Here is a 16263-nt window from a genome sequence, read left to right on the forward strand (position 1 = left end):
ATAATAAATATTTATTTGGCTAAAAGGCTTGCTCTGGCTAGAAATGGCATAAAAGACCAAAAAAAAAAAAAAAAAGGTTGGACAGTGCATTAAAAGTGTAAATGGGGGATTTTAAATATTTAGATGTAAATTCCTTTTTAAATTTTTACTTAAACTCCAATATTCAGATTTTTTCAGAGCTCATTAAATTTTCATTGTTTAAAAAAAATATACAAATACATCCTCTGTATTATTTCTATGTAACTTTGGTACCAACATCTTAAAGCAGAAACTGTGAGGCCCTAATCTACACCGTGCAAAATGAAATCTGATCCAAATCTGGTTCAAATAACAGATGCATGCATTTGGAGCCTTATCAGATACCAAAACCCTCCACAGGAGTTTATAAAACCAAAAGAGAGGAGCTTTCATCTCTCGAAACTTATCACTCTTATTGTTCCTTTGGAGGACAGTAGGTCGGCTGCTCCCTTTACAAAGGAATCTACCAGGAGTGAGTGCTTGTCCTTTGAAGCTCATTGAAATGTTGCAGGGGATTAAAAATGAGCCGTACATACAAGGAAACCTTCAAACAACTTGTGTCTGAAGGAAATGCATGGAAGAGTGGTCAGAAATTTCAGCAAGCTGTTGGACGATTATGCAAAGCGCCTATGAGAAGTAATTTCTGCTAAATGAGCTTCTAAAGGCCACTCAGTAGCTGTTTAAGAATGTTACATTTATTCATGTTTTCGTTCAATAAATGATTGAAAAAGGCCATTTTCCTTGTGGTTGTGTGAAAGTACGCAGCTTCAAACAGCAAGAAATGTTTGCTTGTCTGAATATATTAAAACAGCAACACTTTTCAGTGTACTTTTTCACAGGGCTGTCTCTGATTGGCCACTGCCGTACCTCGCCAGATGATGTTGGGCTTCAGTCCTGCAGATTTTTATTTTTCCTTTTCCCGATGACCCTGCAGATTTTGTAGGGGGTTGGTGGAATTGCCAAGTTGGCTGCGGTCAAATCAACAGGGAAGCTGAGTTTTTACATGCAGGGTTGAAATCAATTATGTATAAAACCTAAAAACAACTAATTACAGTTTTATGGGTTGTTATGTGCAAAAGCCAGGCCAACTCACTTGCTTCCAGATTTCAGGCAAAGCTAAATTGATCATCTTTTGACTGTATGTAGGTGCCCCGTGGCATTTTCTTGTTAACATCATTCTATTTGCACTTAAGTCAATGCAGTGTCCATGTCCTCCAGGTGTCATAAACAGGGTTTCTTCCATATCAAACATTTGCAGAGGGGGTTTTTACATTGCTTGCATTCTCAGCAGCTCACTGTCCTCTGCTGGTACATTGCTGTCGCTAGCAAAAATGTTTCCTCACTCACATGCTCGATGTACGCAAAACCGTGTCCTCATTTGACTCTTGGCAAACATTTTCTAAAATGACAAAACTATTCAATTAATAGAGGAAAATGTATATTATTTCATCTGGAAGCCACCCAAAATGTAGGTTCTAAACAAGAAAAAGAAATGGGATTTTCAATTAGTAGAAAAATTACTTTAATCTTAATTTATTATGGACAATAGAAAATACAACTGCAAAAAAAAAAAAAAGAGAGAAGAAAAGCTCATCCTTTGTACATTGGCTTTGTTTCATAACAAATGTGACATTATACACAAATTACATATCCAAACAATCCATGTCTTGGCGGGTCATCAGAAAATATACGCAATCTAACTACACTATTTACAAAAGGAGCTACAGTAAATAAAATGCTGCGAGCCTAAACAGAATGACAGGAAACGATGCTGACATCTTCAATCAGGAACCTCGAACAGCGTCTGATCCGCTGCAGTGTCCTCGCAGGTCATCGCTGAGCTTCGCTTACGTGTTTGGCAAAGTTCTCTAACTAAAACAAACATCGGTTGAACATGACATTTCAGTTTGAGATGAAGTATATACAGTATAAATATGCTTAAAAAAAAAAAGTGACAGATTTTTTTGTAAACCAGTGAAAAAAGAAAAGCTTTCTATCGTATGTGCTGTTACACAGCTGCTTTTGAAGCCACGACAGCAGCACAGCTGGCTGCAGCTCTCTGTGAGCAGACTAATAATGCAGAAACACAACTCTGGGTCTCTGGGGAGCTTTTTCAGCAGAGTACGGCTTCCTTCTCTTTCCAACAGAGTCAGCATTAGACACAAACGGATCTTCTGAATGGAAAATTCTCTGGGATGCCTGTGTTTACTGAGCCAAACCTCTCCGGAGGTCATGAAACTGATGACAATCAGACAGGAGCAGAACAGATAAACGTCATTAGGCCAATCACAGGGAACCAGACTCCCCTCACTTTGCTGCTAATTTCGATAAGCAGCAGGGGACTGCTACTAGGGTAAAAGCCCTCAATATACACAGGAACACAGTTATAATGTTTTCAATCTTTTTCTAACCATATACCTCCTGTGACAGGAGGAATATGTTTGGCAAAGCGTTGCTGTTTTGCAGTAAATCTATCAGTGCTTAGTACGCGCTACAGTGCTTTTTGACTCTTGGGACTCGCGTGGATGGTGCTCAGTGGAAGACATTGTGCCAGTCTCCGGATGATTCAGGAACCACTTCCAGGTCAAGTTCAGGCGTTACCTCGACCTGGGGCGATGGGTCCTCCTGGCCCAAGGACACGTCTTGCATTTGACCTGGAAGGTGAAAGAGGGAAAGTGAGAGGGGCTCTGACTCATGACTATCCTCCTGTAAAACGCTCCTTGGGATAGGCAATAACAAGAGGATTTTAGAGCAGATGAACATCAGTAAGCAGCATCAGCAGCAGCTCTGATTCTGGATTGAATTTGCTATTGGGCTGTCATGCAGATGAAACCATCCGTCTAAAAGCAATCTTCCTCCACTCACTCCTTTAAACATTTGTTTTCAAATCTCATAGAAGCCCATTTTGCTCCTTGTGAAACTGCCACGTTTGTTACACACATTGTATAATGTGATGGGGCAGATGTGGAATATGCTCATAGTGAGTTATGAATATGATATAGCCATGTGTCACGGTGCATTCAGCTTAAAAAGATTGAGTGAAAAACAACAACAAGTTTATTTGGCTCAGGCTGAGAGGTTCAGACGTGCGTTCTCCTGCTGCAGGCCACATGCTGAATCAGATTTTACAACGGGAGTCACTTTATTACCATCCTCTGCTTTCACCAAAACACTTCAAACACATATTTATTAAGTTTCAGGAATATGAAGGTCCACTTAACAAACAAACACAATGACTATTATAAGCTTGCTACATGCAGCAAAGGTGGAGGCGTTAAATTTGCCCACATATGTCTTTATAGCTTCCCTTTTTAAAATGCTATTAGAATTTTTTTAATTTCAAAGTGACAAAATGTGTTCAAAGGACAGAGCAAAGAACACAAACAGAGCAAAATACTTCCAGAGAGTCTAAAAGATGACAAATAGCGGGACATGTAGCGACACAGCGTGTTCAAGGTGTGGTGCCTTTATTCCGCATCGATGGTCTGTTTGTGAGGTGTGGAGATGGAATATGGAGGCATTGTTGCTGCTGCAGAATAGACATTGTGTGAAAGGGGAAGCTGGGAAGGCAGAACACGACACACTAGACGTCGACACTGTTGTGTAACACGCCGTGCCACTGCTTCTGGAACGGCGACGTGCTACAGGAAAGCAAACACTAGGTCTTCTTAGTGGCATCTGAGTGTTAGACGTGTGGCCAAAAGGTCCTGATAACTCACCTCACTCCAATCTTTATGAAAAAGGTTGAAATGAAAAATTAAAAGAATAAAATGCTCAATTGCTCGCCTTTGATTTGCCCTCCAATAAAGCAAAGAGCTCAATTCTTGCTCATTCTTCTAAAATGGCTGAGAGAATATTACTGGTACTCCTCAGAAACGGTAATAAATACGAAGATTGTATTGATGTTTTAAGCAGTTTTCAATTAGCCTCAAAGGAGCATTTAGCTTCATTAAAGAGACAAAAAGTCTTCACTGTGCTGTTTGGCTTCATTCTGTGCACCACACAGACAAGACAGAGCTGTCTGAGGAGATAAGGAGGAAAATAATAGACAAGCATGTTTAAGGTCAAGGCTGCCAAGCTATCTCTGAACAACCTGATGTTCCTCTGACTGCAGCTGAAATTATTATTAGCACAAGTCCTCCCTGGGCTGTGTAGTAACACCAAGTGCACCGAACACAGATGACTGGAAGGAAAGGAGAGCAAACAGTCAAGGTGAAGACTACAAAAGGATGGCCGAGCAGCCTGGTGTTCCCTTGACTGCACCTGAAAACATCATTAGGAAGTTAAAGGTCCCTGGATGTTGCCACGAGAGGAAAATCGATAGCAGAAGAAACAGGAGAACAGTTGAATGGTGCAGCAAGACGGGAAAACAAAACACAATTAATTGATAAAAATAGTCTCTGGACACACTTTCTCAATGACAAAGGGTTTTGTGAACTTAGGAAGACTCCACTTTCAAAAAAAAAAAATCAAGTCACAGTGTTACTCTGAGAATGTGCTCCGGACACACATGAGCTCCGTGTTCGCAGAGGAAAGAAAATGAAGCTTTCACAAAAAGGAAAAGTCTCCCCACTGTGAATATGGAGGAGGCTCAGGTGTGTTATGCGGCTGTTTGGCTGCCTGGGGCACAGGGTGCTTTGAATCTATGCGGGGTACAACGAAATCTGAGGATTATTAAGGCGTTCCGGAGCGAAACATGCTGCCCGCTACCAGAAAGCTCTGTCGCAGCCACAGGTCATAGTACTTCAACAGAATAATGGGCCCAAACATAAATGCACCCCAGAAAAGACAGAGGAAAAAAACTATTCTGAAGTGACCTGCTATGAGCCCTGTTTTTAATCTACTTGAGCATCTGTAGAAAAAGCTGAAACTCACAGCAGGAAGAAGGCACACTGGAGCAGTTTGCGCTCAAGAAAATGGGCCAAGTGGCCAGCTGAGAAGTGTCAAAGTCTCATTAGCAGTGACGAAAAGCATCTGATTGCAGCAATTGCTTCAAAAAAAAAAGATGTGCTGCACAATATCGAGTTAAAGAGTACTTTTTTTTCCTTGTGTTGTATTATTCAAAATACAATGTAACATCAAAAGCGGCTCTACTTTCAGGCTAAATGCGGAACGGAGAGGAGTAGACGCTGATGGCTTTGGTCAGTTTCAGCTCATTTCAGAGAAAATTGTGGTTTCAGAGAAAATTGAGGGTGACCAACAATTTTGGCCGCATTTGTAGGTCAGAAGAATTATTCCATTTAGATTTGCAAGTATGTAACAGGCCACTATTCCAAGCAACTCAAGTGAGGCTGCATTTAAGCACGGCCATGCTAACATTAGCTCATTTGCTCATCTTGACCATTCGAGGAAGAGCAGTTTTTTTTGCATTGGCTTCCATTTTCAGGCCTCACATCAGCCAAATAAGCTCAAACCTTCACAATAACGATGCAAACTGTACGATGTTTCGCAGGCGTATCATGTTCAGAATGTTAGTTCATGCAACAGTTTAAGCATGCTAACATTTGCTAATTAGCACAAAGTCAGAAAACACAGCTGAGGCTAATGGGGGTGCCACTGTTTTTGCAGATATTTGGTCATAAACTGAAGTATTGGAGAAACTGAAATTCTGAGCTGATGGCAGTGTTACAGGAAAAAGTTAGGCTTGCTAATGTAAGTCTAATTCATTCTAAGAGAAACATGAAATTTCATCAACTTCTCCGATGCTGGTTGAGACATTTCATTTTTCATTCTGTGCCAAATGCTGGAACAATATACAAAAATATTTCAATAAAAGCTCATGAATTTTCAACCTCTAGAGAAAAACAAAATCAAGGAATTGCCACAGTCAATAGCTTCATCCTCTAGTGTCTGTAAAAAGATAAATGAAAATCCATCAAACTGTCACACTAAGATAACTCAAACACACCATCATTTCAAGGCCCCTTCTCTGTAACTTGTCATATTATGTGGCATTATATTGCCTGAAACTTTTTATCTCACATTTGTAGTTCACCTCACTCACTTGCTTCCTCAGAGGCCTCAAACATGTATTTGCTTTTCTAGCGAAATGATGTTGATGGGAATCTTGGCATGGCAGAATCAATCGGAAGCCAGACTTCCATCACACAAAAAAACAAGCCGCAGGTTGTCTTTAAATCCCCGTCAAATCTGGGAGCTTTAAACGTGGTCTGCACACACTGGGTCTGATCTTAAATCCAAAAACAAACTCACCTACAGCTGATTTGTGTCTGTGTTGTCATACTAATGGCACATATTTAATAGCGAATGTCTTCTCTAGTGTTTTTTAAATAAATTTGTGAAACATATTTCTTCAATTTTCGCAGCTCTTCTGAGATGAGATACATTGAAAGTCTCGACTGAGTGTGTTGCAACCTTTTTGGACTCCGGGCCTTATCCCCCTCATGAGGACACAGTTTCAGACATGACTTTTTAAATTATTTATACCCACTGAGCTGGAGGAATGTGAAAAGACAGTTAGTGTGTAGTTGGTTTTCAAGTTGTAGTCCATCAGCACAGTCCTCCCCCTCAGGTCATCTTCAATGAGAGTGTGTCACGTCCCAAGATGGGATGTTTGACTGAAATGAATAGCAATGTGTATATGTGTGCGTCAGTCAGGCTCTTGGCTGACGTTAACCCAAGGGCAGCCGCATCCTGAACCGTAACCGCGGCTGTCAGGCAGAGATAATAAATTACTATTCACGACATGCGCCCGCTGATATTGAAGATGAAGCTTCGAGAGAATAAAGCTGACGAACCTGTCGGCTCTTAGGCGTTCCTGAGCCTACAGGACGGAGGCGAGAGAGTGATGAGTGCGGGGGTGACTGAATGCTGCCACCGAAAAGGTTCTTTCTGAACTAATCTATTGATCATTAGGTGAAGAGTCGCAGGAGCGAAACTTGAGACTGAGAGATGGTTTAGCGCTCTGCAGGTGGGCGCGCCGGTGATGCCTCTCAGCAGCCTGAAGTGCTCGCAGACCTTTTTTAACATTCCCTGCTGTACAAACGTAATATAGAAAATGTGGCCATGTGCGACACACACCCCCGCAAAACTGTCACAAAGTGGGAAGAACCAACTTCACTGCAACATCTACCCCAATACTCTTGCAAATACTGTTCCTGAAAGTGGAGCAGATTGACAGAGAGACAATAGAGGGAGAGTATGACTCTCTTTCATTGCCCAGCTGCACAAACAGCTGCCTGCGAGTGTTTGTGTTTGTTGGCGTGATGCTGCCCAGCTGCTCACCGTAGCCGTGGGATCTTTTCATGTGATGTTTCATGTTGCTCTTCTGGGTAAACCTGATGCTGCACACCTCACACTTGAAAGGCTTCTTTCCAGTGTGCTTGACCATGTGGACTTGCAGAGCGCTCTTCTGGTTGAAGGCCTTGTCGCACTGGCTGCACTTGAAGGGCCGCTCGCCTGCAACAAAACACAGACCAGGGGCTGAATTAACATGCAATGATGCTGCATTTAATGTTTTTACACATTATTATACCGATGCCTGAATAACTGTGATAAGAGCCAGACTCATACTGGAGTTTTGGAGCAGATGCAGATTTTCAGGAATGTGAAAGTTTGATATATCAGCTGATATTGTTTATATAAATGTTCGTGGTATGTATATATACTGGTTTGTACTGTTATTAGTGTAAATAAATGGCACCTCAGCTCAGATTATCAGACCCTGAGGATATGTAATGACACAAAAATAATTAAAAACAAAACTACAGTGACACAAGTTTACTGTTTAATCTAAGTTACTTGAGCCCCACAATGTTCAGGTGCATTTTCTTCTCCTATCAAGGAAAGTCAGGTATATTTGCGTCAGCAGACATATACTGACATAGATCCACAGAGTATAAACCCAAGCTATTGTCCGTTTCAGATACTTTGCGATTTCCTCCCCCCTCTGGCTCTTCAGCTTTCTCCTTGATGTCATTTGTGAGTCTGGTTGTATCTTTTCATTACATTTTAAAAGAGTTAAAGAGTTCTTAACTGTGCATGTAGAATGGCAGACATGCAACAGACGTACTCGTATATGTCGTCTCATACGAGGACAAATGACAAGTTATAGCAATGGACAGATAATGCAGACTGTAGGAAGAAGATAAAGAAGTTAAAAGGGAGTCCTTATACCACTGTCCTCTTGGTCGTCTTTGTTAAAAGACGCGTATAAGCCCTTGTAGTATAGTAGAAAAACAGAAATAAAAAAATGTTCAGATCCTTATCTCATATTGTATATTCCCTCTGACTGTGTATTTAATTTAGTCTCATATTAAGAAACACAGTGTCTCTTATTCATACTGGGAACTTGGCTCGAGCATAACTCCAAATATGGCAAACAAAGGCTTGGGAGAGATTGTTTTTTGAAAAGTTTTTGAGTGAAAATGAGAGCGTTTGGGATAAGATAAAAACAGATGTATCTGGGAGGTCTGCATTTGATTTATCTGTCAGTCTTGTGTCGGTTAATTAACACTGTATCAGGAAATGGCCAGCACATAGAGAGGAGGTATGTGTTAGTTTAAGAGAGGGCTCCCATTATTTGTCACTATTATTGCTTTGCCCGGGTCAGTTTCCTACAGGTCCTAACTTCTTAATTCAAGCGATGTTATATATAGCATCATATAAAGTGGAAAGGAACATCCTGCTGACAGGGTGGAGTGAAAGAATGTGGCCTATTATGTTGTCTTTTGGTAAATTGGGAAGCTTTTCTGGACAAAAGTGGGATAGTGAACGAGACAAATTTACTCTCAGCAACTCGGTTAGACACTAATTTAATTCCCTTTTTGTGCCAATTTAAAAAAAAAAAGTGGCATCAGAGGAGGCTGGAGGGACTGTGTGATTTCTCCAAATAGGGCGAGTATATTCAAGACAGATTTAACTAAAGCGCTTCTTATCCAGGCACATTTCCACATTCTCTCTCACACACAGCTGTACACAACGCAGGTGTTAAATTGTGCTGCAGTTCAGGAGAAAACACTGATTTACTCATAAAAACATGAACCAAAGCCGTGTATGGATCCTGCTATTTTATAATAAATGTAAATGAGCAGCTGTGAAGTGAGCTTCACTGTGCACATAGTTGTAGTAAGTGCGCCGGTGTGAGACCTTAAAAGTCTTGATTTGTCACATCGATCCACACGACACAACTACAGTGTGTTGAGCATGTTTAAGGTCATGCACAGGACAGAGGGGGAAGGAAGGAAGAGGGAAGATGGGGTGAAAGGGTCAGTAAGTCTGACTCATGTTAACTAAATATGTAAATATGCAAGTTACAGAACTATTTAGTTCAATTCTGTAATCTTTCTCTAGAATCACAGTTTCTATCTTTAATATAATAATATATTAAGGTGGGCAACCTTCACCAACCCCAAGAAATTGTTTAGCCAATCATGCACGTCCTGACACCTCTCATCCGTCATCAGTTTTGTTGGTGTCAAAACAGTAACCAAACATAATATGCAGTAAATAGCACACAGTATTCTGAAGGTCGGGGTTATATTTTGAGTATAAAATGAATTCTAATGCCTTTTGGGGTCATTTCTATTTTTTCATGTAATGTTATCTGAAGGAACATGTTATCTAGTTTCATCAGAACAAATGGTAAACTCATAACCTACAACATATTGAAGTATATATGAGTTTTCTCACATATTCTTATTTGTCCTGTTGAGAAAAACAAAACAGCAGTAAAAACGTCAGCTGCTGATGTTGTGTTGTTAAGAGCTATTTTTATACATCAAATTTCATTCCCCCAAGCAAAGAGTTGTTTATATCTTCTCAAATTAAACAAAGACAAAGTAGGGACACATATTCTCTGCAGGAAATAACTTAGTTCCTGTTCAAAAGGACGAATATAGGGCTCCACCACCACAGTCACTTTTCCTTGTCAGGCCTCGTCATTACATGCATGTTCTTTAAACTACAGTCCTACACACGAGAGAACAAACAGCTGCAGAAGAAAAATTGACGATTTTGTCCTTGTAACTCTTTGCTTAGGGACAAATCTGGAAAAACTGACAGCATGAGGTTGTGAAATGAATGAAGAGGCCCAATCAGAACCCCCCCCAACATTATTCAAATGAGTCTATTGAAATGATAATACGCCAACAGAACTGTTTCTTTATCTACACTGAAGGCTGATAATCATGTCTGGGTGCTTATGATTTCACAGAGATGAGGCGTTCAAGGCATTTATCTGCTTATTAGCTGTGTCTGTATAAATGTATGAATTAGCCGATCTGGAAAGGGATGCTGATAGCTGCTAAATATTACCTTATCTGTGCACATTTCTTTTGACAAGGAGTTTTAGTTTTAGTATTGTTAATCTGGAGAAATTTCCACCATTTCACAGTCAATAATCTCTTTATGTAGGGAGGATGTTTTCCAGAAAAAAAGCGCAATTTTAAACAGGACTATAACAGCTCTCATGGTTTTTTCAGTATCTTACCATCAGTATGTTAATGTAATAATCCACTCTGGAATTTCTTATTCTACTTATAATATACACCCATAATGAAACACACTCACACAGCAGTGAAAAACAGATTTGACCTTCATGTTTCCATGTGTGTTTAAATGCTCTCTTCACTCACACATCCTCAAATCTCACATTAATATCCATAATAACATATGCAGTCATGAAACCCTGTTGTGTTCAATATTAAACCAATCAAAAAAGACTAAGAAATAAATAGTTATGTCACTAAATAGCACACAAGGTAAACAAATAAGTTGAGAAACATGTTAATGTTTAAAAGTCAGAGTTATTTGTATTCAATTTTATGTATATATTTTTCTTATAGATTCACTTTTCAAAGGTGTGTTTCTATTTGGTGATTCTATTTTTCACAGCAGTGTTATTACCATGTGTACCCGCTCTTTATTATCTTCCAGACAATCCTGATCAACCCCCTCTCTTATGAAAGCAAGATTAATATGTTAGCAAATGTTGCCATCGAAACGCACATTACCTACAAAGTAAGTTCTATCTTTTCAGATCTCCTGCAGAATTTCTGCTACTTTGCAATCTGAATAATGAGTTTTAAACTGCGCGCAAAACTAGCAAAGCCTAGCTCTAGCAACATGAAGTGTGGCTGAAGGTCACTAAAATAAAAAGAAATGTGAGTGACAATATGAATTCAATACACTATGAAATGCAACGCCCAACTTCTCCTTGGTGAGGAGTTTAGTTGATCCACTTCTACCCGTAGAAAGACCGACCAGGTGCACTGTATTGATCAAAGCTGATATCCTCTACTCAAGAAAGAACATATCTTCTGTAATTAGATAAGAGCTCTAGAGTGCTTTAGCGGATGATTTTAAATCTGTAAAGATAGAGGGGGGAAAAGGAGTGGCAGCATAAATTACTAACAATAAAACCGCAATCCATGCAGACATTGATGTCATGAAAGCTGTTGAGTAAGGAACGTCAACACAGCCAGATGAAGCTGTATTCATATTGCTGTATGTATATTTTGGATCCAGAAGATTTTGTCATATTTCTAGACGACCTACAAGAAATTTCTAAAAGAACAAAAATGCACGATTGTTTTCTGTGACTCTCATGTGTTTTAAAGATTCCATCACAGAAGTTAGGAGTTATAGGAGTCACTGAAACTCAAGACTGCATGACACACACGGTCTTTACAAGAGCATGAAAATGTTCACAACTGTATAATGCAAGCTCTCAGCCAGACACTGACAAAACTAGGAGACAAGTGATCATTGCAAAATTACACAATGATGGAAACACCACGGCCATCCTGGCAGATTTGACATCTCCCACAACAACGAGAAGAAGGCGATTGGTACCAGAGTCATGGACTACGGAAGGAAAAAGACCATCCCAACAACTGAGATATAGAATCAACTGACCATTTGTAGCTTTCCACTTACTAATCTGTACGGACAATCTGAGCATCTTTATTTCTCACTTTCAGCTCGTTTATGTCGATTATTTGAAACGAAAGCTATGTGGAACCTATGTGGTGAGTCTTGGCACTGTACGGATGCCCCTGAATGCGCTGGTGCATGCAAACGTTTGTACAGAGCAGCATTTGATCGAGATAACTTATCATTTTTATTTAGTTTGACTATGACGCTGTTCACCAGGTTCCACTCCTATCTAGCGCCTCTATATCTGCCTCTCCCCTTCATCCCTTCACTCAAGGGTAACATTTATATTCTTCCCAAATCTACCGTTGGTACCACTTAAGGTTAACACCTACAGGTCTCCACAGTCCCACAAAGAGGAAGAAAATTCTCCATCAGGTTAAAAAAGAAAACATTTGTAGTAGTGTATTTGCAGGAGTCCTATTTGTCGGAAAGAGTGCATGAGAGATAATAAAGTTCCTGAGCAGATAAATTATTTCATTCATCGCAGCAGACAGGAGCATCAATTTTGATACATAGACAGGTCAATTTCACTCCTGTCGTAGTCCACAAAGACTCTGAGAGGAGATTTATTCTGATAAATGGATCCACTGTGGGAATACACGTTTGTTTATTGATGTGTCATATGAGGATAATTCTCACTTGATTAGTTCAATCTATAACAAGATTACAACGCAGCTCAGGTGTCTTGCTGCTGGGGGGGAATTTTAACTATGTTATGTCTCTCACAAACAACCTACCTCTAAACCTTAAACACCTGTTGATGGGAGACATTTACAGGAGCAAATTAGATATTTAACTTTTTATTCATACAACCACCCTATTCTCGAATGTATCTTCTTTTTTTTATCCCAAAGCAAAGCTACAAAGGATAGAAGACAAAGATTCTACCTGTCTGATCACACACCCCTGGTGCTATCATGGGATATAGGCCCCAAGCTAAAAAAAACAATCACTAATGCATCAGGAGCCACATTATTTCATTTAAATTGTGGGGGAAAAAATACACAGGAATCAAACCAACATGAAGCAGAAGACAAAAAAGACAGATGAAACAACAACACAAAAGAAAACCAAGGTCCTAAACAATCAATGCTCTCAAATTAGCATTGAGATCGGAAAAAGTCACCGGAAAGAGTAAACGAAATTTAAGATTCAACAAGACTAGCAATTAAGAAAAGGGAAATACAACAAGCAAAGTCTAAACTGTGAAATGATAAAAGCTGTAGACCGGACAGGTCAACAACAATACCTATTTAAAACCCACTTCAGTTCATCATAGGTAGTGTAAGATCATTTTTTTTAAACTGATGGATTTTATTGTAACTTGAATCATGATGCTGAAATTTTTCTTACAAAATCCACCGTGCTAATTTGTTTCAGAATCCTATTACCTGTGTGCGTTCGATTGTGTCTCTCCAGCTGGCTTCGCTTCGCAAAAGCCTTGGCGCAGGACGAACAGTTAAAGACTCTGGGTTTCTGGGAGCTGGGTGACGGGCCCGGCTGGTGCACCCGCTCGTGTTCCTGTGGAGAGAGGTCGAAACTATTTATTTCGCTGTTACAGTCTAGTACACAAAATCCCTCTCATAAAATGTGGAGATCTGCAGCATGAATGATGACGAATCTGAAGAAATTATGTGATGCAGGTGTTGGAGCAGAATCTCAAAGAAATGTTGAAGACATTTTGGGGAATTCATGTCCAGTCTTTGGTGTGGTGTGAGGAATGAAGTACTCAGTGAGTGTAGGGAGCCATATTTTCTTAATAAACAGTTATGAAGAGGAAAAATTAATGTGATCACTGTTTCTAAATTTCTCAAACATACCTCTACTGCAGTTTCTTGTTACTTATTGGCCAGCTATAGAATTGAACAACATATTTACCCATGTTTAGTACTATGGCACCATTTTGTTGCATAATGTGAGAAACCCAACAATACAGGCTGAAAACATAGAGGTACATCTTCAAATCTGAAATGTATCGATTGTTAAAGAAATTGTGGTCAACAGTCATTTGCTTGGTCTCTTTAATGTAAATGATTTGAATAAGGGAATGTCTGATAATGTTTAATGAGACCACTTTCCCCATCAACTTCTCAAAATGAGAATCTGGCAGCAACACCACACTACACTGGTTCGCATATTATCTATTTTGTTCTTTCCTCTAATGAGAAAATGATTTTGGAAATTGCTAAAACTGATAAGAACATCGGTCCTTGGCGCTGCGAACAGAGCGAGCTTGGTGAAGAGCTGAAAGAGTCGTGATATGTACCCAGAATACTAATGGGAGAAGTGAATCTGCAGCACTGAGCTGCATTCAAGCAAAAATATATGGCAGCTCAAAGCAGACCTGCCCAAAGGAAAGCGAATGCGAAACAATTACATAAGAATGTTGAGCGGAAAAAGGACAAAAATGCTGTAAATGCATCACGTTTATGAGGCTGTAAAGAGTAGAGGGCGTTTGGTTAATTGCAGAGCGGTGTTTTATTAAAACCGCCTTGGGTAAGTTTGGAAAAAATATAAATTTGAATAAAAAACAGATATTTTTAATTACACAACCAAAAATGAAAAACACTTTGTGTTAACAAATCCGTAGCTAACACATGTCAAGGTCATGGCAAAGGGGAGTAAACAAACAAAGAGAAAACTTATTCAATTATTAAATTTGACTCTGAGTCTAACCCAATGAGCCCCTGGCTATTTTTAATTTCAGTTTCACCTCTACAACACTTCAAACACACTCTTATCTTTGCCATTTTGAAGGACAGGTCAGTATGCTGTGTTCCAGAAAAGACTAGGTTATCTAGATCTGCCATCGTTTGATATGATAGTATTAGCAGACATGTTTATATTAGCCTTTATATCACAGGAAAAAATATTTAGTATAATGAAATTTTTATGTTTTTAAATGTTTAAACAGTTGTGTAGAGGAGATTCTCTGAAATCTGGCAAAGTCATAACCATGGCAGTGGAAACAACCTCAACTACTGCTGAATGTGTTAGGAAAACAATATTTAGCATTTCTTGCATGCTCTGGAAAAACTATCAAAGATTAAACTTGTCCCACTATTCAGAATGAGTTTTGTGTTCACATTTATACAATATTAAGAGTGGTCTTTTGCATCTCTCAAGGAAAGAGATGCTGGAAATATTCTGCCTTTCTCCCTATTTCAACAGAATATAATGCACCTATGAGCAGCAAAGTATCGCTTTATTTTTAAGGTCATATGATTCAGTTTTTACATGACATAGGATACGGTAAGACACAGAAATTGGAATAAATATGTACACAAAAAATGTCATTATTCTTTAACCGAAGTGTTAACAAACAGTGGCCTACTTACAGAAGTGGCAAACCGGGTAACTGCTGGCCACACAGACAAGCACCGAGCATTGTTGGAAAGGTCAGGTAGCGCGGTTTTGTTTGATCTGTGCTACACCTCGCTGTCGAGAGCAATTCAGCCGAGAAGAAAAGATGTGAATTTAAATGCAAAGTGCGTCCATCTGGCTCCAAGGCTCAAAGTAATAGGTCAACGTTTTGTGAAATACACTTGATTGCTTTTTTTTAAACCAACAGTTAGATAAGGAGATCTCACTCTAATATCACTAAATACAAGGAAGCTGCTGCAGTTACCACATTTTAACCTAAAAAAAAAGCAGCACTTTTTTATTGGCTTAAATAGTCAAGATCTAATGTGTTTCTAGCTGAGCTCCAGGAGAGCCCTCAGGCTGATTTAGTTGTCTTTAGATGGAGCTAAGCTGTGTTTCCCCTGTGAAGCTGAGTGACTGCTGCTGCAGCTTTGTGTCTTGTGTGCAGACATAATGCAAGAGTGGTATCAAGTGAATATTTACAAAACCTTCACTACACCTTTAAAGTTTCCTGGATCTCTAACTTGTACACATCTTAAAGTGTATGCCTGCAATTTATCTGACTACTTCTATATTACAGAACCATCTAGCACTGCCTGTCGAGCAGAAACGGCCACAATTAGGCATGAAACCGTGTCATTAAATATCTCTCAGTGTTCCCAAATCATAAAGTAATGCTTTTTGATTGCCCAGCTGTAATTAAATGGTAAAATTATTGTCCATGGGAAAACAGAATGAAAAATAACAGCACCACCACTAAGACTTCGAAAAAAAAAAAAAAAAAAATCTAATGTCAATATCAGAGCTGTGGTTGCAGAATAATGAGCAGTCTGGGAAGAGTTTTCTCTCTCTCCCACCTAATCTCTGCATCATTACTTTGATAAAAGACAATTACCGCTTTGCATGCTCAGGCACATTTACAAACGCAAAAGCCTACAGCACAGTGGCCTTTATGGAGAAACGTGACATATGGTGGGTAAAGAG

General features: G+C 39.5%; 1 protein-coding gene across 2 annotated transcripts in view; it reads right to left on the reverse strand.

Annotated features, from left to right (window-relative positions):
• Positions 1-1523: 1523 nt before the first annotated feature.
• znf236 (zinc finger protein 236) overlaps positions 1524-16263 on the reverse strand; it is a 68980-nt gene continuing 54240 nt past the window's right edge. Inside the window, exons 30-32 of one of the 2 annotated variants that reach the window (XM_008285286.1) lie at positions 13308-13437; positions 7264-7437; positions 1524-2672 (exon numbers count right to left, since the gene is read on the reverse strand). In XM_008285286.1, the coding sequence (XP_008283508.1) occupies positions 2551-2672; positions 7264-7437; positions 13308-13437 (426 nt within the window). In that variant the 3' untranslated portion in view covers positions 1524-2550. The remainder of the gene's footprint in view (positions 2673-7263; positions 7438-13307; positions 13438-16263) is intronic. The other variant, XM_008285287.1, reaches the window with a different exon arrangement.

The sequence above is a fragment of the Stegastes partitus genome, unplaced genomic scaffold (genome assembly GCF_000690725.1).
Source record: "Stegastes partitus isolate 25-593 unplaced genomic scaffold, Stegastes_partitus-1.0.2 Scaffold394, whole genome shotgun sequence".
Lineage (NCBI taxonomy): Eukaryota > Metazoa > Chordata > Actinopteri > Pomacentridae > Stegastes > Stegastes partitus.